The sequence below is a fragment of the Hemicordylus capensis genome, chromosome 3 (assembly GCF_027244095.1).
Source record: "Hemicordylus capensis ecotype Gifberg chromosome 3, rHemCap1.1.pri, whole genome shotgun sequence".
In the NCBI taxonomy this organism is placed as follows: domain Eukaryota; kingdom Metazoa; phylum Chordata; class Lepidosauria; order Squamata; family Cordylidae; genus Hemicordylus; species Hemicordylus capensis.
In genome coordinates, this window is record NC_069659.1 from 309,773,158 (window position 1) to 309,799,156 (window position 25,999).

The 25,999-nt window shown below is 41.1% G+C and overlaps 1 protein-coding gene and 1 long non-coding RNA gene across 15 annotated transcripts in view; one reads left to right on the forward strand and one right to left on the reverse strand.

Moving 5' to 3' along the window:
- Positions 1 to 25,999, forward strand: part of LOC128350375 (uncharacterized) — an 83,793-nt gene that overhangs the window by 23,873 nt on the left and 33,921 nt on the right. The window lies entirely within an intron of this gene.
- Positions 1 to 25,999, reverse strand: part of DOCK10 (dedicator of cytokinesis 10) — a 296,882-nt gene that overhangs the window by 10,377 nt on the left and 260,506 nt on the right. For 12 of the 14 annotated variants that reach the window (XM_053308598.1, XM_053308611.1, XM_053308600.1 and 9 more), the window contains 13 exons: positions 24,749 to 24,796; positions 23,995 to 24,096; positions 22,718 to 22,842; positions 21,290 to 21,402; positions 17,295 to 17,432; positions 16,676 to 16,858; positions 16,131 to 16,241; positions 14,983 to 15,198; positions 12,884 to 12,941; positions 12,453 to 12,551; positions 9,459 to 9,565; positions 8,492 to 8,614; positions 7,025 to 7,138 (listed from right to left, as the gene is read on the reverse strand). In XM_053308598.1, the coding sequence (XP_053164573.1) occupies positions 7,025 to 7,138; positions 8,492 to 8,614; positions 9,459 to 9,565; positions 12,453 to 12,551; positions 12,884 to 12,941; positions 14,983 to 15,198; positions 16,131 to 16,241; positions 16,676 to 16,858; positions 17,295 to 17,432; positions 21,290 to 21,402; positions 22,718 to 22,842; positions 23,995 to 24,096; positions 24,749 to 24,796 (1,537 nt within the window). The remainder of the gene's footprint in view (positions 1 to 7,024; positions 7,139 to 8,491; positions 8,615 to 9,458; positions 9,566 to 12,452; positions 12,552 to 12,883; positions 12,942 to 14,982; positions 15,199 to 16,130; positions 16,242 to 16,675; positions 16,859 to 17,294; positions 17,433 to 21,289; positions 21,403 to 22,717; positions 22,843 to 23,994; positions 24,097 to 24,748; positions 24,797 to 25,999) is intronic. The other 2 variants (XM_053308605.1, XM_053308608.1) reach the window with 1 other exon arrangement.

A 25,999-nucleotide genomic window follows, 5' to 3' on the forward strand; every position in this document is an offset into this window, starting at 1 on the left:
CAGCAGAGAAAAATAACCCTAATGTTACAGAGCATTTTTGGAGAGTAAAATATTAGCCAGTCCATAATTTGTATCCTTACTTTATGGGGAAGAGTGCCATCATGTGGTGCAATCTAGTAACTGTTTTAGAAGATGCTAAATTATCTGTAGTTTTGAGATTCATGTATTTTGATTCAACTTGTGCTCTTAATCCCTGTCAAAACTTCAGTCAGGCTAAAAGTCTGCAACTAAGTCTGCTATGCTATAGAAACAAATAGTGGGTTCATCACTTACCCAATTCTGCTAAACAGAATCTAGTGAGCAAAGCCCCTGCAAAATTGTAGAATGTTCAGGGTTTTTTTAATTTCCCACACTTCTGCTCTATACTTCTGGTCCTCAAGGACCCCAAGGTAGCTTACAAAATTAAAAACAACAATAAAGACAATATAAACCTAATTACATCAACAGAACATCACAAAACACACCCAATCAAAACCATACCCAGCAGCAGCTATAATCACTCTAGTATAAAAGCTTATCTAATGAGCCAGACTTCACTGCCCATCAAAAGGCAGGCAGGGATCAGGTCAGGTAGGCCTTCCCTGGAGGGGCATTCCAAAATCACAGTGCCATGACTACATAGGGCCTACCCACACCATCTCCTTGTGTGCTTTCTTACTGCAGCCTCTGCTTAAGCACACCTAGAACCCCCTCAGTAAATGAGCACTGGTGTCCCTAGATCAGGTGAATGCAGTTTAGGATAAGACCCTTGCATTTCACAGATGGCAAACACTTATCTTCCTCATCAAAGATGCATCTAACTATCCATATGCTCTGCACTCCAGTTATACTGTATGTCGGTCTGGACAGTGGAAAAGCTACTCCTCTGTAAGGGGGTGCTGTGGACTTGGAATGCACCCTAATACTGGTCAGACCAGGTGCTAGCCTTGCTTCTGCAGTTTTCCTCATTGTCACCAGTGGGGAAAACTGCAGAAGGGTTGCTAGCACAACTGCTTCTTCTGACCAGTGTTGGTGCTGCACTCCAAGTTCACAGCAGCCCCAGGAAGCAGCATTACAGAGCTGTAATGATGCACATCAGGTCAGTGAGTAATTATTTTAAAAAGCAGTAAAACTCGTGAGATATAGACAACAGGGTATTGGACGAGGGAGACTTGGCTTCAAATTCATGATGAGGGATGAATGCCTTGGGCAAACTAACCTCACTGAGATACTGTGAAGTTAACATAGAATAACACTCTCTCTATATCACCCTGAGCTACTTGAAGGAAGTGTGAGATACACATGTGATAGGAGTAAAATCATATTGGCTGACATGCTGAAGAAAATCACTCATACTAACTTGTCCTTTTAATTCCAATGGGACTACTATGAGGAAGATTACTCAATCTTCCTCATGTCTGCCATTATATTCAGGCTGAATTATTTATTCATCCTAACCACTGGCAATACATAGAGGTGAAGGGCAGAATGGCACCTTATGACAAACACCAGAGCTGCCCCTCAAAATGGCATCCCTGTGCCCAGTTCCCTCTGCCCCTCCTTAAAGTATGCTAAAACGTACACCTCTCCTGATGTCATCACATGATGCAATTCTCCATCCCAGCTCCACATCATTGGCTGCTGGTGATGGGGAAATGTATAATGTAATTGAGTCAGGATGTGGAATACGTTTGACACTTAAAAGAAAGATAAGGATTATATTTGGCTAAACTACGGCCTGAGGTCAACGGCAAAGAAGAAATGAAGGGAATCTTAAAGTACATAGGCCATTACAGGGTGCAAGTAATATTTTTGTTTCATACCCTTCCTCTCCCAGGTTTTCTCTCTCTCATTGTCAGTGATAACCAGCATAGCTGTGAGTCATCAACCTTCTCCTCCTCTCCTCCCCACTTTTGTTGCATATTAACCAGGTGTTTAATTAGATTGGGGAAAGTCTTGGATATAAGAGTGCGGATTTTAAACAGTGGGATATAGAACACTGAAGCTGACGTATATGTCAAAATGTCGGTTCTTTGTTGCAATTCACTCTTTTTATGTTGTAACTAACGCAATAAAAAAGGTCTGGGGAGGAAGTGTAGTTTGACTACATATTGCAAGAGATCTTCACAAGAGGCTGCGGCTTTTGGTGGCAGCCCCATGTTTCTACATAAAACTCTGCCATTAAAAAATGCAAGTAAATAAATACATATTGATTTCTGACAATGTCAGTTTATCATCCAAATGGACCCTTTACCTTTAAAATGCTCACTGGTATATTTCTGTGAAAAGCTGCACACCACTGAATTCTTTCTAAATTAACCTGTGGCTACACCACTTGACAACAAAAACTGCAAACATCAGGATCTTGATGGCGATAGACAATGGGAAGCATTGGGACTATGTTAGTCATAGAATACCTTTGAAATTCATGATCACTAACTTGTCTAATTGATTTTAGTAGTGCTTAGTCATTTGTCACAGCTTGGGTCCAAGGTATTTAAGAGAGCGCCTCTTTTGTCATGAACCCTGCCGCTTGTCATGATCTTATGGAGCGGTCTGCCTACTGTTGCCACCAGCTCGTTTGGTGGCAACCCACGACCAGGCTTTCTCTGTGGCTGCCCCAGGGCTTTGGAATATGCATCTCCTTCTCTGTTTGTTTTCAGGAAGACACTCAAAACTCACCTGTTCTCACATGCTTTTAATTAGAATTAATTTTAATAATGTGTTTTAATAATTGTTTTATGTTACTGTTTTTATTGCTTTGTGTATTTTAATCTGTGTTGACTTTTAAATATTGTTTTAAATTTTGTATACCACCCAGAAATGTACATATCAGGCGGTATAAAAACTAGATAGATAAGTAACTAATTTGGATGTTGTCCACTGTTGATTCTGGATCTTGTAGGAGGTGATTCACACATTATGGGTCTGCCAGCAGTTGGGCATTGTGAAATGGCAATTAACAAGACATTCTGTTTTTGAGAAGTTAAGAGTTCAGGGAGAAATGTATAGTAGTATTATTCAAAACACCTTTAGGCCTGTGCAATTGCACTCAGTTTGCTTAATTTGCAGTACTGTATTAGACACTAAGCACACAATGTTTTTTGTCTATATTTCAGGGTGACTTTATGGACAATGGAATTTGACAATGGAATTTTCTACTACTTTGTGGACAATGGAATTTTCCACTACTGAGCAGTAGTGTGCTGGAGGAGCAGGGCATAAATATTTTAAATAAATTTAAAAAACAAATTCCTTATGAACCCTTAGAATACTAATTTAGAATTTTGTTTTTCATAGATATTCATGACCCATGGAATTAGAGTCTTCTGTGGATGTTTCATCAAATCTATTCTTGCTAGGAAAGAGCTGGTTTCACATAAATACAAATGCTGTTAGTGGATGCGTGAAATTAACTAGGTCACATAATAGCAGTTCTGCCTCTTTGGGATTTTGCTGTTAAAAAGTTGGCATTTCTTCCTAGAGAAGCTTGATAAAAATTTATGCTGCTGCTGAGCTTTATTCAAGCACAGTTCGGAAATAAAATCTGATACTTTTGTAATGCTTGCCTCGAAAGTAAGATTATGCTCTTAAATTCTTCTCCATCTCGGATTGAATTCTGAGCTGGGGAGGAATTTAAGGCTTATTTGCCTCCCATCCGCCCACACACTTCTTGCCTCCAACTCTCCCCTTACTTATCTTTCTCTGGGTCCAGCAGAAACAGCAAGAGAACGGAGTGTCATTTCTCTCCTCTCCCTGACGCTTGGCTTGATGTGGTGATTGTGTGCCAGATGCAAGAATTGCTGGGAGTCATAGTTTTTCCAGTGCTACTGCCATTGTTCACTAGTGCAGGAAGAACTACCATTCCAGCATTTCTTGCATCTGGCATGCAGTCATTATAACATGTGAAACATAATGGAGGGGAAAGGAAGCCCTTTGTTCTCCTGCTACAGCTGATGGAGCACAAGAAAGGTAAGTGGGGGGGGGATGAATTTTTTTGGGGGAGGCTGAATTGTGTTGATTTTTGTTTGTTATTAACGTAATAAATAATACATAATAATTTACAGATGGTTGTGGGAGGGATTGTATTGGAGCCTGTCATGATCTCAATGACATCATTGGAGGTGGTATAGGTTCAAAACTGACTTAGAATTGAGTCTGTGACAATATTCTGACAACAGTGACAATATCTGAGTTTGGGGTGGGGCCCAGAAATATTTCTTATTCCAAACAAAGTTTCTAGCATGATGAGGCAAGGTCCACCCATCAAGATTTATTCAAGTGTTCATTTATTTCCAGTTTACTTTGACCTTGTTTCCTCTTTATTTATGATTAAGTATGCCTAGCTGATATCTGATACCTGTATATCTGTCATGGTATCCTGAAGCTGGATATCTATCATGATTTGGGTCTAATCCTGCCATGCTTCTGACTCTTATCCCATAGCTATCATGGATAATCTTTTTGGCTGTAGTCTTGTTTTCAGGGTCTTCCATCTATTTTTAATTCTCTGGCTGAACATTATTGCTAGGCATATAACAAATTGAAATATCCCACAATGCAATGCGCGGCATGCAAGTTCCATTGGGGATTCTCCCATCAGATGCACTCTATGCACCTGTCTCTGTGTCTCCTCAGGCTGAGTTGATCCCGAAGAGACACACAATACACAGTAGCCGGGTTAATGGTCTGAGTGCCATTAACATCAGCTAACAGCCAGGTTAATTAAGAGGGTTCGGTGCGCGGGGAGTGGAGGCATCCGTGGAGCATCCCGCTGCTTCTCATGACCAGCTTCACCCTGCCTGGGCTGCCATGAGAAAAGCCTCATGATCCATGAGAAGAGCCTCATGATCTGTTTACTTTAGAAGTAAGTTTACAGTGACACCTGGATCGAGTCTTTCTTCTGGAAATTTTGTTTTAGGAACTGCACAGAAATGGGCTTGTGGGCTGGGAGATAAAGCCAGCAGCAAAGCAAAGTCAGGCCAAACATTTAATGTTTGCATAAGGCCCTACAGCAGTATCACTGAGATGGTGGATACCACCATCTTAAGTCTGCCAATACATAGAGCAAGGCTCTCTGCATTGAACATTTCAGTATAAGAAACACACAGCCTGAACCTGCTTCCACTGGAAATGGAAACAAGATTAGTATCTGAGTATGTGAACAGCACAAGACAAGATACATTTTTGTAGTTCAAGGAAGCAGGGCAAAATAATTAGTTTTGCTAGATGTAGCACAGCATATAAATGAGTGGAAGCAATGTTATTTCATCTCTCACACTGAAGACGAAGAAGCACTAGAAGTTAAGGTTAATTCAGACCATACGGAGAGGACAATTAATTAACAAAGAATTAAACAAAGCATGCAAAAGATAGACAACTTACCACAGCCTTGAATAAGATCAAAAGAAGAAAAGAGCAAATTTCTACATTAAAACCTAATTAGCAGACAGAGTGATTCAGATCAATCTGTTCTTTATACACCTTTTTCCCCAGAAAGCACTCCTTTGAAGAGCATACTTTATTTCTTTCACATGAGTGTACAGTTGAGGAAAGTAAATACCACCAAAATAAACATGCAGAAATAGTGTGTGGTATAAGACCAGTCTACAACTTATTGCAGAGAATCAGAGGTAAGCTAGAAAGCAAAGCATTCTATCAGAAATGCAACTAATGAAGGAATGTAGATTTTAAGCCACTTAAAAAGAATAGAACTAGTTTGGACATCATAAATCAGTTTCTGTAACTATAGGCATGTATTCCAAAGCACAAACATGCTTCCAATTATTATGAAACGTATTGTATTTTTTAATTATAATGCAACAAATAAGAAAAGTCTGTCTAATTGCTTAAATTCTTTTTCTGTTTCAAAAGAGATACTTTCAGACACTGGCTGACATTATGAGCAGCAGTACAGTGCCACTGTACACCGCTCAGGGTTGTTGTGGACTCATATGGTAGCCTCAATCCTGTTCAGAATGAGCAGTTGTGCAAGCAATTATTTCCAATGTTACTGCAATTATTCCCATTACGGAATGGGAGTAATTGTGGTAGTGCTGCTTGTGCAACCTCTTGTTCTGAACAGCATATGGGCTGCCTTATGAGTGTGCAGCAGCTGTGATATACAGCAAATTGATGCTGTACAGCTGTGCATCATGTCAGCCACTGAATATGATGTGAAGCATCATCATAAAGTTAATATTACAAGTGTACTGCTTTACCTCCATCCCTCCATCATTTGACCATCAAGAAGTATATATTTCTCTTATACTTTAATAACCAACTCTGAGACCAATGATGCGATGGGGTTATTTATGCTTCTCCATGCCAGTGGAGAAGATGGTAGAACTCAAAATGTGGCTCCTTCCAGACTGGCTTCTGTCTGGCAGGAACATGAAACATCTAATGGGCTCTCAGCTGGCAGAAACATGTTTAGTGACATGTCGTCCCCAAATTACTATTTAGTTGAAAGAATATCAGAAGAGTGACTAGATATAAATGGATGGTGCTGTTGAAAAATGAGGTGCTTCGCTACTACCTTGTTATAATGTAAACACGCAACTTGATTCTGTATCTGTTTATCTGAAAGCATGTCCCACTGATTTCAGAGAGATTTAGGCTCTAGTAAGCACACGTGGGCTATTCCATTGTTGAATGGGGCTGTATTCTCATGACTACGGAAAGCATGCTTAAAGAGTCAGCTGTGATGGCTGAACCCCATGTACTCCCATGAAGTGTGACATGAGAACCTAAATCCTGGTCAAACCGCAGATCGATAACCAGGATCTAATCCTGGTTATCGATCCCAGATATATGCTTTTCAAACAGAGCAGTTTGACCAGGATTGCCTGGAAATGGTTGGTTCTTGTCACACTCCGCAGGAGTGCGCAGGGCTCAGTGATCATGGACTCTTTAACATGCTCCCCATGGTTGTGAGAAAGTGGCCTGTGTTGGCTTATTTAATTTTCTTCAAGAAATATCTCTGTAATTTACTTAGAGAAAAGCATATGGCATGTATGTGCACAAGCATTTCACAGTTACTCACCTGCCCATAAAATGCCACGCGGTAGTACCGTCCAAACAAGCGTTTCTCAGAATTCACTACTTCTGCCACTTTCAAATAAGATCTGTGGATGTCATAGTACAGCTCTGACAGTCTCTGGAGTAGTAGTAGGAGAGAAATAATATTTTAAAATGAAAGCCTTGATCTTCCAAGTGACCCTCAATGCACAACAACCTATTCACAAATAGGCTGCTGGAGGTGGGGCTGCTTTTGCGAACTCATTTAAAAGGCATTATTCCCACCGCCACATTTTGCCCTTGTAAGCAAAATAGATGAGTCCTGTTTCCCTTATGAGTGACAAAAATACATTTCCCTTTTCTTTACAGCATGTAAAAGAAAATTTTTACACCCCCTGCTAACTGAGCAAAGAGGCACCTCTTAAAAAGTGGTGATTCTCTTTATTGAGCAGGGGGAGAGCAACTGGCCCTATCCAACCCCAGTACAGCATCCCTCCAGTGGCTGCTGCGGGTGTCTATCTTATGTTTCTTTTTAGATTGTGAGCCCTTTGGGGTCAGGAAGCCATTTTATTTATTTATTTTTATTTCTCTATGTAAGCCACTTTGGGAACTTTTGTTGAAAAGTGGTACATAAATATTTGTAATAATAATAATAAATTAATAATGTGGACATGGAGAAATCAAGCTCACTGCTGCTGTGTATTCTAAAGAGGGAAAGCTGTGTTTGAAAGCTGTGTGTGTGTGCCTCCTACTTAATTGACATGATGTGCCTGTATTTTGCATTGAAGTGTCTGAAGTTCTTGTCCCTTGCATGGGAACCATTTTCTCCCATTGTGTTGGGGGCTGCATGTGGCCCATGTACAAGGAAATATAAGGTAGCCCCAGCAGCAGCCACTGAAGAGATGCTGTGCTGGGCTTGGATACGTACAGTTGTTCTCCCCCTGCTAAATATAAGAGAATCACCGCTTTGAAGAGTGCTTAGTAGGGGACTAGAGTGAGCCAGTATTTCCCATGCAGTCAGTATGGTCTCTCCTGGGGGCGGGGGCAAGCTTCTGGGGCATGAATCTTTGCTATGCAGAACTCCACAAAGCTGCCCAACTCACACCCAGATGGTAATACTTTTTAAATAAAAAGCTCTAATCTAGTTTCAGTCTGCAGCAAGAGCTGAGAAACAAAAGCCCCTATGAGAAGACACATAATTCACAGTTCATAGACACGGCTTTTTCATGGCTTTGGTCACTCTCCATGAGATGCTTACCAAAAAAAAAGGCCTTTTTAAGTAGAAGCTTACAAGGAGATGCTTACAAAAAAGGCCTTTTTAAGTAGAAGCTTACAAGGAGATGCTTACAAAAAAGGCCTTTTTAAGTAGTCACTAAAGAAAGAACAATGTGGAAACATGGATAAAAAATAAAATACATGCCCATGTATACAATGGCATTCTGCTCTTCTCTCCCCAGGGTGAATGCTATTTGTTATTTTTAGCTTGCCTTACCTTGAAGTCTCTCTGTTTCTCAAAAACAGCAATGATTGGTTTGTTAACTTCAGCGATGAGTTCATATCTTTCAGATTTCCACAGATAATCAACACATAATTCCAGCTGTTCCACAAGGATGTTCTGCAATTCCACAGAAAGCAGAAAGTTATGTTTGTTCTGAAAGTATCCCTTAATTCTATTGACATAGAGCCTGTTTGCACAATGCAGTGCAGCACATGCAATTATGAAGGGGTTTAAATGTGTTTTTGGAGCATGTGTATAGGGGGCATTTGGGTAAATAGCATCCCCATGCAATAAAAGGATCCTTGGGGGCGGAGGCATCAGGATGTCTGTGGAGGTCATCCTGACAGGCACATTCTTGAAATGCCCCCTTCAGAATTATATGTGCTGGGGGCTGTATCATGTGAATACATAGTGGAAGCTAAAGGCCTGGCTGAAGAGGGTATAAGATTAGTCACTGAAGGGCAGCTTTGCATGTGTGTTTAACACACAGAAGCTGCTTTTTTCCCCTTAAGTGTGGGGGTGAAAACACACTGCAATAGATATGTCATTGCTTGGTGTCTTTAGCTGACACTATATGCTGATGCTTATGGACACGTGCATTATGCCATGCTATTTACTAATGCATCCATCTACTGGATCAATGTGGATGGCATAGTCCATTCATTTGGATTGACTGTGCCATCCAAATTTTAATTTTCTGAATGTTTTTTATTTTAGCTAAACTTGTTCTTCTGCTGTTAGAATTGTGCTGCATGACTAGTTTCTCTGTGCTGATGATCAGCTGACATTTCGACCCCAGTAGGGGTTGTGCTAATTTTACACAAAATTAAGAAAAATAAGAAAAGGTTGTATCAAAAAGTGATCTAAATGCATGGTTTCCTAGGAGTAGATCCCAGTAAACTCAGTGAGACTTCTGACAAGACATACATAAAATCAGGCTGTAAACGTTAGCCTTGCTAACCTCATTATATGGTGTATCTTGCATGCCAGAGTCTTCTTTCATAGCTCCTTCTTCTTTAATATTTGGTGTTATGTTGAGGAAAGCTGGCCATCCCATTGAAAATAAGCCTTTTTAACAAGAGAAAGAGTCCAATGAATGCTTGAATAACAATTGCTTAAAGTAATTATGGACTGAAAAAGAGAAGACAAAGCTGTTATAAAGTATGAAGGCTTTTAAAAAAAATAATGCTGGGACTAATTGCTTTTTCACAGCCCAAAGGATGAGTAGAATAAACAGAATGGACAATCTGTGAAAGATTCTACATCCCATCCAGTTCATTAAGCCACTTGCCAAAGCTGTGGATAGTTGCAGTTTGTGATGCAGGAGAAATATATTCTTGTCCAAATGCATCTTCTTTGGAACTCCCAGTGAGTCTCAAAATAAATATAAGACTAACAGAGCAAGGAATTTATTATTTGGACCATTCATAAATATGTAATTCTACTGGATTATTTATAAAGAAAAATCTGCCACCAGAATGAAGAATGTATACTTAAGAAATGCTTTGTGTTTAGTCTGAAAGCATATAAATATGAATGCCTATAAGCGCATTTATTAGAGATGGGTATGATCCTGAATTTCCCTTAATTGCAAAGGACCTGACTTAGAAAATTTAGTTTGTTTAAATTTAGACCTAGTCTGAATCAGGCTATGTTCCCCTCATGCCACCAGCTTTCCATGCTGCTGACCCTTTCCTCAAATTTAACATGGCGGGGGGAGGGGTGTGGTAAGGAGGGTTTTAAAAATTCTAGGCTTCAGGATCAAGACCGTTTCTTCCTGTCAATGGACATTATGACGTCTGCTTGTGACAGTATATCTTGACATCAGAAGCATTGAGAGCTATGTATCCCATGCTCCCTGGTACCAGTCACCAGTTAGATGCTCCAAAGAGCACATTCCAGCAGCATCAAGGCCTGAAACCTGAAGCCTACATGGCTGTGAGGACTTTTTGCCATTGTCCCCTTTACCAAGGGAAATGTTGGGAGAGGGGGTTGTTGGCAGACGGGGCTGGCAGCACAGAATTTGTTGGAGATGGAGTTCCAGTACATTGACCTTTCGCACCAACTATTGTAATGAACACTCGAGGCATTGGGAGTAGAGGTAGTTAGTGAGGGTCCCCTTACCTGTCCCTGCTTTGCCTCTCTCTATGACCTCTGCCTTGACTCTTCAGGCATTTCCTGTAGCAAGTCAGTTCTACTTCCTTTCTCCTTGGAGAGCAGATGGGAGCATATCTCCCCACCGCCATTCACTATGTAGCTCAGAGTTAGGATAGGTCTTTCCTATCTCAAATGTACTTAACCTAATAAATCTTATTTACTTTATACTGCTCTACAATCTCCATGCTTGTTATTGACTACCTGCAACAATAAGGCTCTGTACTACTTTGTAACTGGAGTGAGCAGCTTCCTCTTGGTGCTTTGCTAAAAAACCACAAACTACAACAGAATTAAGTTTTTGGTTTTTTTTGGAAGATGGCCTGAATTTTGGGGGGTTTGGGGTCCAAAAAGGTTTGAGGACCATATTGATGAAATTCACTTTTTGATCCTTCAATTCTGAAACTAAAGGCCATCACTAATATTAATTGTTTCACTATTTGTGAATGGTCACTTTCCCCCCAATTACTTTACTCTTTCTTCCATTCCTGCATAAGGTTGCTTGAAAAGGTACCTATTTTGCTATTAAACAGAGTGGACAGGATCCAGATTAGGTAGTCATGACTAAGCACCACTGAAATAAATGAGACTAGTTAGTCATGATTAACTTAAGTCCCATTAGTTTCAATGGGTCTAAGTTAGGAATAACTTTGGCATTTGCCATTTGTGTGCTGACGCCGCACGAGGGATGCTGAGAGCAGCATCCCATTGCCGTGGCGGGTGCCTTACAGGAGACATCAGCACAGGCTGCTGCTTTCACGGTGGACCTTTATGAAGTACAGCGCCGTGATGGGGCGGCGGAGGCTCACAGGAGGGGGAGGTAGGACCTGCCTACTTCCTCTTAAGGGAACCCCTTGCCTGCACCGAAACATTTTAGCTGCAGGGAGCCGAATCATTGGCGCCAAAATGATTTGGTCACATCCCTACTCCTCAGTGCTCTGCACAAAGGTAAGCAGGAGAAGTGGCTTACTCTGTGTAGGGCCAGAGGCAAGGTTTGAAGCTGAATCTTTGCACAGGCCTAATCAAAACTATATAAATAATACACATGACTTTTGGAAACATGGATGGTAGAGGATAAGGTAGGGAAATGATGTTAGAGGAATTATCCATTCATTTGCTCCAGCTATACAACATATCTTTGGGAAAGGAAATGGACAATTCGTGAATGCAACAGTCTAGTCCTGAGGCTCTGGATGTGAGCCTCCAGCTTAATACATGACTTATCTATAAAAGCAGGGAATAATTAGGTGGTCTGAATTCAGCTTTGCCTTGATCCATCTTTTTGAGCCTATCATGCAAGCAAGCAGCTAATAGGTAATCAAAAAAAGCTAATGCCCAACTATGAGTAAAGCAGTTATGAAAATAGTTTCACTGTCGGCCTCTTCTCCTTTCTACTGTGATGCTTCTGAGGAAAGTGGTCCCCAGAAGCTGGGTGGGTGGTTAAGTTGCAGACAATTAACTGTGCAAATAACTAATTCTCTGCCAAACATTGTTCTTCTTGGCTATCATAGGTGGATATTATGTAGGCATCCTACTGATATAAACATGGAAACTTTGTCTTGGAGTAAACCTTGTAACAAAAAGTATATAGTACTTGCAATGCAAGACATTAAATCCTTAAAATTTCTGACTCAATCTCCAACCAAGAACAGATCTGGATTTGTGATTTGAGACTTCCTAATATCAAGAAATATAGAAGTGAACCATATTTTCCCCCTTTTGTGAATCCATTCATTCCTATAATTAGAATTGTTTGAATGATGTTGTCTGACCCATAAACAGCCATGGTTAGAACACTCACTTCCTCCAGTGTGAGTTGTTAGTAAGACATTACTATCAGAGAGTTCAGCATCTTCCAGGAGCACACGAGAGGTACAAATCTTTTCCATTTTCCAGTAACCTATGATAGTGTGAGATGTTATTAGCATTCTGTTATCTGTATGTGTTAATACATGCATATTTAATGATACACACTAAGAAATGAAATATAAAAGCCCCCTCCTCTCAAACAAGAAATATTGTATTAGCCTTGGTTTTCATATAGCATACCAGGTTTCTGTTTCTAGGTATGTTACTAGCTTAAATGTCTTACGTGGGAAATATTTGAGAAGAGTCAAAAGGGCTTAAAAGATAAGTAGAAAAGAACATGAATCTCATCAGAAAAACAGGTCATCTGCAATTTGTGTTCATGTTCTAGTGTTTTCTACATCAGTCTGAATGTGATTGGCTTACCCTTTCTTTTCAGGTATTCAGCAATAAGGGCAGCTATATGGATATAGCACATGGCAGCCTGCAATGAGAAATCATATACATTTTTTAAAATTAAGCAGCACAAATCTTGCTTTATCTTCATCAGTGTCAGAACTTGTTTTGCAAAAAGGTGACTAGTCTTTGATTCACAGATTTGTCAATGTGACAGTTTGTACAAAAGAAAGAATCGATGCTGATGTCTTTACTTGAGTTAAGCTCTAGTTAAGTTAGAGAGAGATTTGCCTAAAAGGGCTAAGAGTATGGTCTATACATAAGCACGAAAATTTGGCTTGCAAGATCTGGGCCATGAGATTGAAAGTACATAGAAAATAAATTTGCTCAGAATCTGATCTGGGTTTTTTTGGTTTTTTGTGGGGGGGGGGGGGGGCATTATTTTAACAAATAATTGTAACAAATGTCAACTGGAGATAATTCAAACTCTGCACAGGTCAGTTGTATGTATGTCAGGCTGGCACTATTTGGGACCGTAGCTCAGTGCTAGAGCATCTTCTTTGCCTGTAGAAGGTGCAGGTTTAATCCCCAGCATTTCTAGCTAGAAAAGATTCCTGCCTGAAACTTTGGAGAACTGATGCCAGTCAGTGTAGAAAATACAGAGCTAGATGGACCACTCCCTATGTTCCTATGACCCACCAACCCAAGTCCATTAGGGACTCTGTGTACAGGTGAAACTCGGAAAATTAGAATATCGTGCAAAAGTCCATTAATTTCAGTAATGCAAATTAAAAGGTGAAACTGATATATGAGACAGACGCATTACATGCAAAGCGAGATAAGTCAAGCCTTAATTTGTTATAATTGTGATGATCATGGCGTACAGCTCATGAAAATCCCAAATCCACAATCTCAGAAAATTAGAATATTACATGGAACCAAGAAGACAAGGATTGAAGAATAGAACAATATCGGACCTCTGAAAAGTATAAGCATGCATATGTATTCAGTACTTGGTTTGGGCCCCTTTTGCAGCAATTACTGCCTCAGTGCGGCGTGGCATGGATGCTATCAGCCTGTGGCACTGATGAGGTATTATGGAAGACCAGGATGCTTCATTAGCGGCCTTCAGCAATTCTGCATTGTTTGGTCTCATGTCTCTTATCCTTCTCTTGGCAATGCCCCATAGATTCTCTATGGGGTCAGGTCAGGCAAGTTTGCTGGCCAATCAAGCACAGTACACTGTATACTTTTCAGAGGTCCGATATTGTTCTATTCTTCAATCCTTGTCTTCTTGGTTCCATGTAATATTCTAATTTTCTGGGATTGTGGATTTGGGGTTTTCATGAGCTGTACGCCATGATCATCACAATTATAACAAATTAAGGCTTGACTTATCTCGCTTTGCATGTAATGCGTCTGTCTCATATATCAGTTTCACCTTTTAATTTGCATTACTGAAATTAATGGACTTTTGCACGATATTCTAATTTTCCGAGTTTCACCTGTATGTACCGTGTTTGCTGCCTGCCTCAGGTACAAAATCAGGGTGCCTTGCAACCCACAATATATGGCTAAGGAATGGCATAAGTTTTGTAGACTTGATCTATGGCAGGGCTGCACAAATCTGGCCTCCTGTGGTTTCTGGACGACCGTTCCCATAATTCTCAGCCACAGTGGCCAGTAGTCAGGTATGATGGGAACTGTAGTCCAGCATCTTGAGGGCCCAAGTTGTGCAGCTCTGATCAATGGCTAATTCCATTTGTCTCGGAGGTATAATGCCATCTACTGTAAATACACAGGTCAGTAAACTGCTGGTGGATTTGTGGGCAGGTTTTGCTCTTGCACAAAGCATTGTTCAGGTAAATCAGCACCTCCGCATAGAATTTGTTTAGGCAGCTACTGAGATTTTTATTTATTTTATAACTGTATAGTCCATCCTTCAATGTAACTATTTCCAAGGCAGTTCACAATAATATCAATAAAACAACAATAGAACAATACAAAAGATAAAACAGCAGATTAAAAAGCAGTTGAATTAAGAGTCTTCTCAAAAAGTTAATACTTGGGAAAATAAACTCCTTTCAACCAGTCTTTTTCAAAATAAGTGGTTAGCTTTTGTAGGTTACCTCTGATAAGTCTCCATTTCTAGCATGAATCTTGGCCATGCTTTCCAGCCAGGTTCTGCGTAATTCTGGTGTACTGGCATATGAATTTGCCAAACTGTATTGTAAGTCCACCAGCATCTCAGGGTCCTTCTCGTGTTCTTTCATCTGAGCTGTAGCCATTAAAACTGTTCTTATGCGCTTGGTCAGGTCTTTCACTTCTGCTGGGAAGTTGCTGTTCTTTGGGGAAGAGAGGCAACAGAGTACTTTTAAGTTTACAGAATCTCTGTTACGTTGAATCATATACATTTGGGCCAGCATAATACCATTTATTTGTATAACCACTAGATGCATAATAACCCCTTCAAGATCCTAAGCATGCTTGCTCCTTGCCCATAGGCAGCTACTGCCATGCATAAGATTAAGTTTTTGCATGCCACTGTTGTTTTTGCCACTAGTCCTTTTTTAATATTAGGAAATGGAGGCACAAAGCTATAACCTTCTCATACTGTTCAGAACCTTTTGCAGGAATATATACAACAGACTGGAAAGTGGCTGCTTGGTCCCTAGTTTTCCATTGTTTCGGTTTATGCCCTCTAAAAGGATCTGACTTGATTCATACAATTTATTTATTATATGTGTACCCCACTTGTCAGCCAAAATTTGTTCCTAAAATGGTTTTTTCCAACTGAAATTCATCGAAAGAGATACATGTGCATGTGTGTGTATCAGGCAAAGAGGAAAAGTGGAGTATTAATTGCTCAGTGTCCTAGCTTCATTTCCCTTCCCCTTTGTTGTCATTTCCCCCTTTACATAGAATGCTTGGATAGCTTACTCCTCCTGTGCATTTTTTCATTAAATCCAATTGCTCAAAATTGGAAAGAAACAGAGCAACAACAAGGCATTACCTTGAAACTAGCAGTGTCACAGCATCATCTTCTAAAGAGAGGTCTAGCTGCAAGTGGACAGTAGTCTGCACTCTATTAGTCTTCCATTCATTCATTTATTTGATTTGAATGCATTATGCACATTTAGAGCAACTTAAATTAAGTATCTATTTCATTTGCAAAAATTATTTATTGGCAGATTTTGGACTGAGATGGTAATAGAGAAGAATGTGAAAATGTCTTGAGATCCACCTTTCTGCAGTCAGGAGTAACAGAATTTCTTACTTTCATTTGCTTGTCTCCATTAGCAAAGTTATTTGTAATAGCCAATGAATGTTGAAACCGAGAACCTCCAATTCCGGCATCTGCAATTAACTGGCTTACAGCTTTGATGAGCTGAAGAAGGAGAGGAGGAACAGGCAGTGTTAGCACAGGTAAACAAAGCTGGCACTTGATAAGACTAAGATATAAGCAGAGTCGATGACAGTAGCCCAAGTTGCCCAGCCAGGCAGTTGTCTAGGACTCTATATGGCATCAACCAAGCTGCTAGTAACTTGCATGAAGTTGCCCAGTGCCCCATTTTGCACTTAGGATTATTGCTAGGTATCACAAATCCTTAAGTTTGCTTAAAGAGGCTCATGATACTGGGGATGGAGCTTCTTGTTTTACATAAGAAAAATCCCTTTTCTTTAGAAAGAAAAATTGGGATTCTCAGGGCTTTCATTGGACCAAAGTGTTGAGTTATGAGTAACAATTTAAAATAAAAAGTGATTGGGAGAATTGAAACAGTGGTCTCACTGAGTAGCTTATTCATAGTCCGATTTTCATACCTGCAAATGTGACCTGACAATTGATTTCTGCTTATTAAATTCAAAGTTCTTTCTCATGAAGAAATAAAGCAGTGCGGAGGCTTCCATCTGAGTTGACCGTGACCTGTGATTACAGCACTTAAGAATTTCATAGCAGAATGAGCCACATAAGTCAGCTTGCCCTTGGAAGAATGCAGAAGGGAACTATGAAGACAAAATGTATGAAAAGGCTTTGTGAACCTTTATTACCAGACCTTTCATATCATACATATATGACAACTGTCAGTGCAGGAAACATATCAAGCTTAATGCTTCTAAAAGCCAGCTAAAAGTCAAGTACTCATTTTGACCCATGTCATGTACTTTTAAGAAAATCTCCATCTGAGTCATGCTCCTTAAAGGCCAGTTCTCACAGTATTGTTTCCCTAAGCTTGCATGTTGTAGGGGTGCTATGCACTGTACATTATATTCGGGACTCAAAATCATACATTCGGGACTCAAAATCTGATTTTGTCTGAAAGTTTCTGAAAATTCATTTCAAATCTGATCTGTAGGACACCATCTGGCCACCAGAAGTTCTGCCAAATAAGAGTCCAGCCTTTTTTCATAACTAGTAAATGTTTTTTTTACTAGTACTTACCTTACTCACGAACAATCTTAGAGCAGCAAAGACGTGTTTGAGGGCTGCTGCAGAGTGATTGATTTGCAAAAATAGTAGGTAGGTATCAAAGACTTTTTTCATCAGTGTATTCTGGCAATCGGATTGTTGCAATTGTCTCTGAAAAGATAGCCAACAAACATATTTCACTCTTTTAAAGCTAAATTGTGTGACTTTCTTGCAGGGAAGCTAGGGGAGAGGGGGCCCCATGTTCACCCATCTCCCCAGCAGCCGCTCTGTGAGGTAGATCATGAAGGAAATAGGGAGGGGTGGAGCTGGGGGCCCTCAGGAGCTGGGGGGGGGGCGAGTTCTTTGAACACAGCCACTCAATTAAAGCTACACCCCTGCTTTCTTATTTTGCATCAATCCATCCTGTTCAATGTGTATAACTTGTTTTGAGAGCATTAGCCATGAAATGTCAGCTCTAGCTCCACTATTTTCAGGCATCCAAAGGTTTTCCACTCCCTTTTGTCCTTTCTTGATTGCTATCTCTAATACCTGGTAGGGCACACATTCTAAACATTTTCATTTAGAGCTCCCACTGACTTTCATTTCAGACCCATTCAAGACCTTCCTCATTTGTTTTTGGACCTATTTTGAGGGCTCTAAGTCATTTTACATGCTTTTAAATATGTTTGTTCTTACTCTGAACTGTAGTTTGGCCTCTGACTGTGTCACTGGCAGCAGGTGTTGCAATGTGCAGCCACCTCCTGAGAGGCACTATCTTGAATATCCATTCTGGCACACAGCAAGGAAAATGGTGGTTGCTACACTTGTGATGCCACCCACCCTCTTCCTGCAAAACCCTTGCTTTCCATGAAGCCTTTGGCACCATGCCTTAGTTGTTCATCCTCCACTAAAACTAAAAGGCTATTCCCACAACCTGCTGAAACTGGGCTAAGGGAGCCCAGGTCATTCTCAGGCCATGCAGAGGCCCATTGCGCAGGTGCAGCGGCCTCCAAAATGGCCACCACGCCGGAAGGAGAAGGCCTGAATGGGCCAAAGAGCCAGCTGAATGGCTGGTTTGGAGGGGAATCTCTGCGGACCCCCCCTTCCTGCTGCCTCAAGCAACTCCACTGCAGGGGGTAAGTTTAAAAAATTAAATTAAAAATCATGAACCCCCCGAATGGCCTGATGATCACAGTAACACCAGCAGCAATCATGCTTAGGGCATCTGCCTCTTTAGACAAATGCCTTAAGTGTGAAGAGAGCTGAAGCCAGGACGAATGATATGCCACTGGTGGGACTTCTGACCTGCTTCTTTAAGTGTGTACAATGGACTTGATTTAAAAATGTCTGAATAGGGTTTTAGTAATTACTATGCTGCTTTATAAAAGGTAAGATAATAATAATAATAATAATAAATAATTAATGCTTCAGTTATTTTAATGCTCAGAGTTATAAAATAAGTCATATGGAATCCAAATATCTAGCTGAACCATTTTGTGAATCACAGCCTAAATACAGTGAGGGAAATAAGTATTTGATCCCCTGCTGATTTTGTCCGTTTGCCCTCTGACACAGAAATGACCAGGCTATAATTGGAATGGTAGGTTTATTGTAGCTGTGAGAGACAGAATAACAACAAACAAATCCTCAAAAGCCCAGTGCCCAAAAGTCAGCGATGGATTTGCATTGTAGTGAGGGAAATAAGTATTTGATCCCCTATCAACCAGCAAGATTTCAGGCTCCCAGGTGTCTTTTCACTATATGCAGGTAACGAGCTGAGATGAGGAACACCCTCTGTAACGGAGTGCCCCTAATCCCAGCTTGTTACAGTACCTGTATAAAAGACACCTGTCCATAGAAGCAAGCAATCACTCAGCTTCCAAACTCACCACCATGCCCAAGACCAAAGAGCTGTCGAAGGATGTCAGGGACAAGGTTGTAGACCTGCACAAGGCTGGACTGGGCTACAAGACTATCGCCAAGCAGCTTGGTGAGAAGGTGACTACAGCTGGCACGATAACTCGCAAATGGAAGAAACACAAAATAACTGTCAGTCTCCCTCGGTCTGGGGCTCCATGCAAGATCTCACCTCGTGGAGTTGCAATGATCATGAGAACGGTGACAAAGCAGCCCAGAACTACACGGGGGGAACTTGTCAATGATCTCAGGGCAGCTGGAACCATAGTCACCAAGAAAACAATTGGTAACACACTACGCCGTGAAGGACTGAAATCTTGCAGTGCCCGCAAGGTCCCCCTGCTCAAGGCAGCACATGTACAGGCCCGTCTGCAGTTTGCCAATGCACATCTGAATGATCCAGAGGAGAACTGGGCAAAAGTATTGTGGTCAGATGAGACCAAAATTGAGCTCTTTGCAATCAACTCAACTCGCCATGTGTGGAGGAGGAGGAATGCTGCCTATGAGCCCAAGAACAGCATCCCCACCGTCAAACATGGAGGTGGACACATTATGCTTTGGGGGTGTTTTTCTGCTAAGGGGACAGGACACCTTCACCGCATCGAAGGGATGATGGACGGGACCATGTACCGTCAGATCTTGGGTGAGCACCTCCTTCCCTCAGCCAGGGCATTGAGAATGGGTCGTGGATGGGTATTTCAGCATGACAATGACCCCAAACACACAGCCAAGGCAACAAAGGAGTGGCTCAAGAAGAAGCACATGAAGGTCCTGGAGTGGCCCAGCCAGTCTCCAGACCTTAATCCCATAGAAAATCTGTGGAGGGAGCTGAAGGTTCGGGTTGCCAAACATCAGCCTCGAAACCTTTCTGACTTGGAGAGGATCTGCAAAGAGGAGTGGGACAACATCCCTCCTGGGTTGTGTGCAAACCTGGTGGCCAACTACAAGAAACGTCTGACCTCTGTGATTGTCAACAAGGGTTTTGCCACCAAGTACTAAGACATCTTTTGTGAAGGGATCGAATACTTATTTCCCTCACTACAATGCAAATCCATCGCTGACTTTTGGGCACTGGGCTTTTGAGGATTTGTTTGTTGTTATTCTGTCTCTCACAGCTACAATAAACCTACCATTCTAATTATAGGTCATTTCTGGTCATTTCTGTGTCAGAGGGCAAACGGACAAAATCAGCAGGGGATCAAATACTTATTTCCCTCACTGTATGGATGAGAACCTGAAGTTATGGCTCAAAATGCTGGCATAAATAGTTTAGAATTCAGTTTCTCCCAAATAAAGATATAAATATCTTAATCTTCCTAAAATGTTCCGATGTCTCAGTATATACTTTCTTGTTAACTTATTTCCACAAATGTTCTTATGGATTTCTAGACCCACAGGGCTTGAAAATCCCAGAGATTTCCTGCTGCTAAAGTCTAAAGTCTGGTGTGGATGACAGCAGCCTGCCCAATCATATCGGGAGGAGCATGTGCCCACATGACACCCTGCAGGCTGTCTGGCTGCTGCATTCTTACGTGGAGAAGGTGGGTTGTCTAAATTGTCCCAGACCACATGGTTTAAATACTTTGAAACAGTATTTAGACCACATTTTGAAGGGTTCTGGATATTCTGACCCCTCCCGTGTGATTATGCAGTGGTGGAGTGGGATTCTGCAGGCAGGCAGAACACACATGACATGCATGCACATGTGCCTTGTCAGGTGCATGCTAACATCTCTGCAAATCTTTCTCACAGAGTGACATGAATGAAAATACAAAAAAGAAAGAAAGCTAGAACAGTTGCTGAAAAGATTTATAGGGCAGGGGGAACAAGAGGGCAGATTTTCTTCAGCAGTGTACAGAAGGATGTCATGAGCCTCAACACAGCAAAATGGCATGATAGATATTACATGCACTGGCCTAGCACATTCCTGGTAGTTTTACATGCATGATTCAAAATTTTGCACAGATCCAACACATCTGGCTAATTCTGTGTGTAATGTTGTTCTCCCACACATATACTGTGCATCTATGAAGGAACAGTTTGGCATAAACTCTGAATATTGTGATTTTACATAAAGCATTCTTCCATGTGTTGGAAGATGAAAATGATACCTGGTGGTGTTGAGTGAAAAGACATAGCAGGTCAAGAATAGTGAGGCAGACTTCTGTGGCAATGTTGGCCTCAGTATCTACATAGCTCACAATGTCAGTTTCATTAGAACCACCTACAACGAAATAAATGTAATGAAAAAAAGATACTATTATTTAACTTTATTCAATAAAATTATTTAAAGATACCAGGAAGAGAGCAATTACTTCACTAATGGGGAGTATGAGTAGAGAAGCATCAGACATTTTAAACATCTTTGTACAAAAAAGCTACTATTTTTCTGGAATGGCCACTTCATTCATTCATTCATCCATATATTCATTCCACTTATATCCTGCCTTCACTCTGTCAAAGAATTCAAGGAAGTCTGAATAGGGTTCTCAGGTGGTCTCTTATCCAGGCACTGAACTAGACCAGACTGACTTCAGCAAGGTGGATGGATAATCTGCCCTTGCACTATTCCTGGGACATCCAGGTTGAGTGTAGGTTTATTTCAGACTTGGATGGTTTAACTCATTAGTCAATAGGAGTTTTTAGATTCTCAAGCATTTTTTATATATGGATGATTAATTTAGATATTGAAAACAGATCTTGAGCCATAACTGCTGTCAGCATAGCAACGCTCTGTACTGGGATGGACGACTTGCTAGTGAGGTGAGGTATGCTGTGAGTCATGCCTCACGCAGCGTGTATACCTCAGGGCATCATGTCAGGCATCTCACCTGACCCCTGCTGCCCATGAGCGTCGCCTCACCTGCCTGCTGCTCCCCATGCCTTCCCAGTGCACCACCTTCCCCTGTCCCTTCTCCCACTGCTCATCAGCTTCTGGGTGCACAAGGATAACATGCCTACTGCTGCATGTTCAGAGGCTGGTGAGTGGTGGGGAAAGGGAGAAGGCAAATGCAGCACTTGGCATGCCACCTCCCCTTCCTCCCTTCTCCTGCCACATACCAATTTCTGGGTGCACTGGGATCAGATTTTAAAATCCCATCCCCACAAACCCAGAAGCTGGTGAATGACAGGAGACTGGAGATCAGGGAGATGGGGTGGAGATGGCCTAGGTGGGCTAGCCCTTGAAACTGATATATGTATCAGGGGGTGTGGGCAGCATAAAGGGCATGGTTGCCACTGGCGTATTACCACCTCAGGCAGTGCCAGCACTGCATATTAGAGCCAGCGTGGTGTAGTGGTTAGAGTGCAGGACTAGGACCGGGGAGGCCCGAGTTCAAATCCCCATTCAGCCATGATACTTTGCTGGGTGACTCTGGGCCAGTCACTTCTCTCTCAGCCTAACCTACTTCACAGGGTTGTTGTGAGGAGAAACTTAAGTATGGAGTACACCGCTTTGGGCTCCTTGAAGGAAGAGCAGGATATAAAATGTAAAAACATAAAATATAACTTCTGGCAGCTGGGTCTTCCTTTGTGCTTACTTGCAATGGTGCTGTCTATCATTTGTAGCAGTTTAGGGTTTGAAAAGGCATTTTTTCCACGGATGATTGGTAAAGTCTGAGATCTGTGATGCCTGTGAGTCTCACTGCTGGAAGCAGGATGTATCCTGTGGAATGGAAAGATCGAATGTTTTGCTTAATTGTGCCATGTTCCAGCTGTTCCCCTAAGTCCCTCAAAATGCTCTTTAAGACTATACAGTACAAAGATATTTTCTGTGTTTATGTACTTTAGTAAGTTTACAGAGATCAGTATTTCCAGAAAAAGAGAACAAGTATAAAACATACTAAAAAATTTAGAAAGTTGCCACTCAAGTATACATCATTAGGCACTGTATAACTCCAAAAATACAGCTAGTTTTTGGCAGTAGACTGCTTTCTCAACTGTATCCAGTGGTTAAATGAAAGTCTGGAAAAGCATGAATTCATGGATCAGACGTGCTAATAAGTATTTGGATTCCATGCACACAGATGCATCTTAAGAAACAAAAGGATTAAGTGCTTTCTGTTGGGAGTAAAGCAATGGTTAGATCTACTGTACCATACCCTCAACTGGTATGTCTTTCGTCTGGTGAAGCAATACGCTGCTTCTCCCATAAACATGCAACAATACAATGGCCTGACAGAAAGGTTTAAATCTGAGGGGCCCTTGCCAGGCCCAGCTGTAAAGTGAGATCAGTGCTTGTTTTGGAGTGAGAAGCAAAGGAACGCATCATAGTCTCTCATGCTTCATTTGCTCCTGCCATATGCCACGACACAAGCCTATTATACTAGCAATGGTTGTTTTTCAATTCGCCGCATGTGAACAAAGCAGCTCTCTTAGGGCCAAGCTATACGTTACATTAAAGGTGCAGTTTATCCCTGCTTGTGTGTTTTCCTCTTTGTCAATAACAGCTGTGGGGAGGCCCGACCAGGCTCAGGACGACAGTATGCAGAGAGATGGTATTTAATGTTTTCCTGCACACCATGGCACAACAATAGTTAATTGGTGCTCCAATCGTAGTATCAGTGGCAGCTTCCCTTCCAGAGCTAACCACAGCTTCAGGAATCAGGATGGAGGGATTTTTTTGGTCAAAATTACATAGGGGAAGAAAGTGTTAAATATACGCCCCTCACACACACCCAATGCCATGGTCTGCTCAAACTACACGCAATGTTAAGTCTGTCAAAGTAGCACTCTCACACGTGTGCTCTCTCGCTCTCTTTTTAATAAAAATGGCTCTTATCTACATTAAGACCCATTAAGTTGGAATTAACCTTACCACTGGGGTATAACTCCTGACGTTTGACAGGATGAGTTGGAGCCTTTCAGAGTGCCATTATTCTGGGTGGTTTGAACAAACTTAAATGCAGCAGCAATTTTCCTATGGAAAACAACAATAATTAATAAAACAACAAGATTTATGTTACTCTTTTATTTCAGATGCTGAATTGACATCATCTGAGATAAATAAAAATGCATCTGGCAAAGCATAATACAAAACCCAAATCCATTAATACAGTTCCTTTTCATTTCTACTGCTGGAAATGTAGCAGACAGAGAAGTTCATTGTTTCAGCTAGAAATGAAAAACAAAACTTTATAATATGGCCAAAGAAAAGGGCATGTGGAAGCTTGGCAGCTGGAAACATGATCTCAAATTTCTGAGATAGGGGTGGGGGAGGGAGAGAGAGAAGAGGAAGAGAAAGAAGAGACCAGAAAGTCTCAGATTATAATGCTTATAGAATATTCTTCATTCCATTCCATTTATCCGATCTCTGCCATGGTGAAATCAAACTGCGAAAAGCCAAACACAGAGATTCATGAAGCTACTGATATGAGACCTCCCCCATCTCTCCAATTACTCAGCTCCCTAGGTCCCTAACATTAATGTGCTCAAGAGGGTCTTATAAGCCAGGTACAGTGTACTGGGGGTGGTGGGGGGGGCATTATCTTGAACTGGATTTGTATGTACTCATGTTTGCTGCATCTTTAAAATTCCATCCAGCCATAGTTTTAAGACTAAAGCATAATTACCTCACTATATTTCGTTTTCCTAGATACCTGAAGTTTTGAAGGCAAACTCTGAAAGATAAAAAGAAAAACAGGCTCTCAAATAATTTTGCTTGATAGTATAGCTAGGTTTTACATGCAAAATATTTAGTATGACAGACACATCTAATTTGACTTCCATAAGCTTTCTGGCAATTACTACTGATGTTCAGGACACAGAATCCCATGTAGCCTGCCAGAAAAGTGTTCCCTTTTCAGATATATGTATTTCCTTCTCTTGCCATGAAATTTGCCATGGCTCCAAGACAGTTCACATCATATCTTGCTGACATGATGAAGAAAATTAGCCTAAGCACTCTCACTGAAATTTAAAAGCATTTTAGTTTCAGTGGGATTACTCTGAGTCATTTTCATCATCATGTCACCATTGTTTACTACAATATTTGTAGCTACTTTTTAGTTCAAACTCCCAAAGTGATGAAATGAAGATAAAACCACAACATGGTGTTTTCCCCCTTTTATTCTCTCACTGCAAATATTCCTTGTGAATGTGGTTCTGTACAAAAAGAGCAACAATATGGTCAGTTGTATCCATCACAAGTGACTGTCTAAACCCAGAGTAGATATTCACATAGTTGATTTGTTGGGGAGAGGAGGGAAAATAAGTGCAGTTGTTACTCATTGATTAAAACTTCATTAAGCTAAAGTAAAGTGTGCCATCGAGTTGATGTCGACTCCAGGCGACCACAGAACCCTTTGGTTGTCTTTGGTAGAATTACCCAATGCAATTTTTAATCTGCATTTTCTAAGCACTCAAACAGTAAATTCTCAGTTTAGTGAAAATGCAGTTCTCCCATCAGATAATTTTATCATTGCTAATCTGATTGCTATGTGCACAAATGCAATGAGACTAATGAGTGGTTGTGCTATTAATGAGCGCTCCTGCCATAACAATAGTTTGCAGTTTATTATTTTATTTATTTATTTAGCATATTTTTATACCGCCCAAAATTTATGTCTCTGGGTGGTTTGACGTGCTTATCACCTGTGCATAGCCTAAATCTTCAGTGCTAATGAAGCCAGATGGACAGTTTGTTAACCTGATTGACTTCTCCAGCTCTGAACAGAAAAGGAAGACTGATTCTAGAGATACAACTCTTTTGCCTTTTCCCACAGGATTAGGGATTTATGTGCTGAGATTAAACTGTGATTAAGAAGTAAACCCCTGCTAACCAGGTGCACCTTCTAAGTGGGCCTTCTTACATTTAGCAGAGA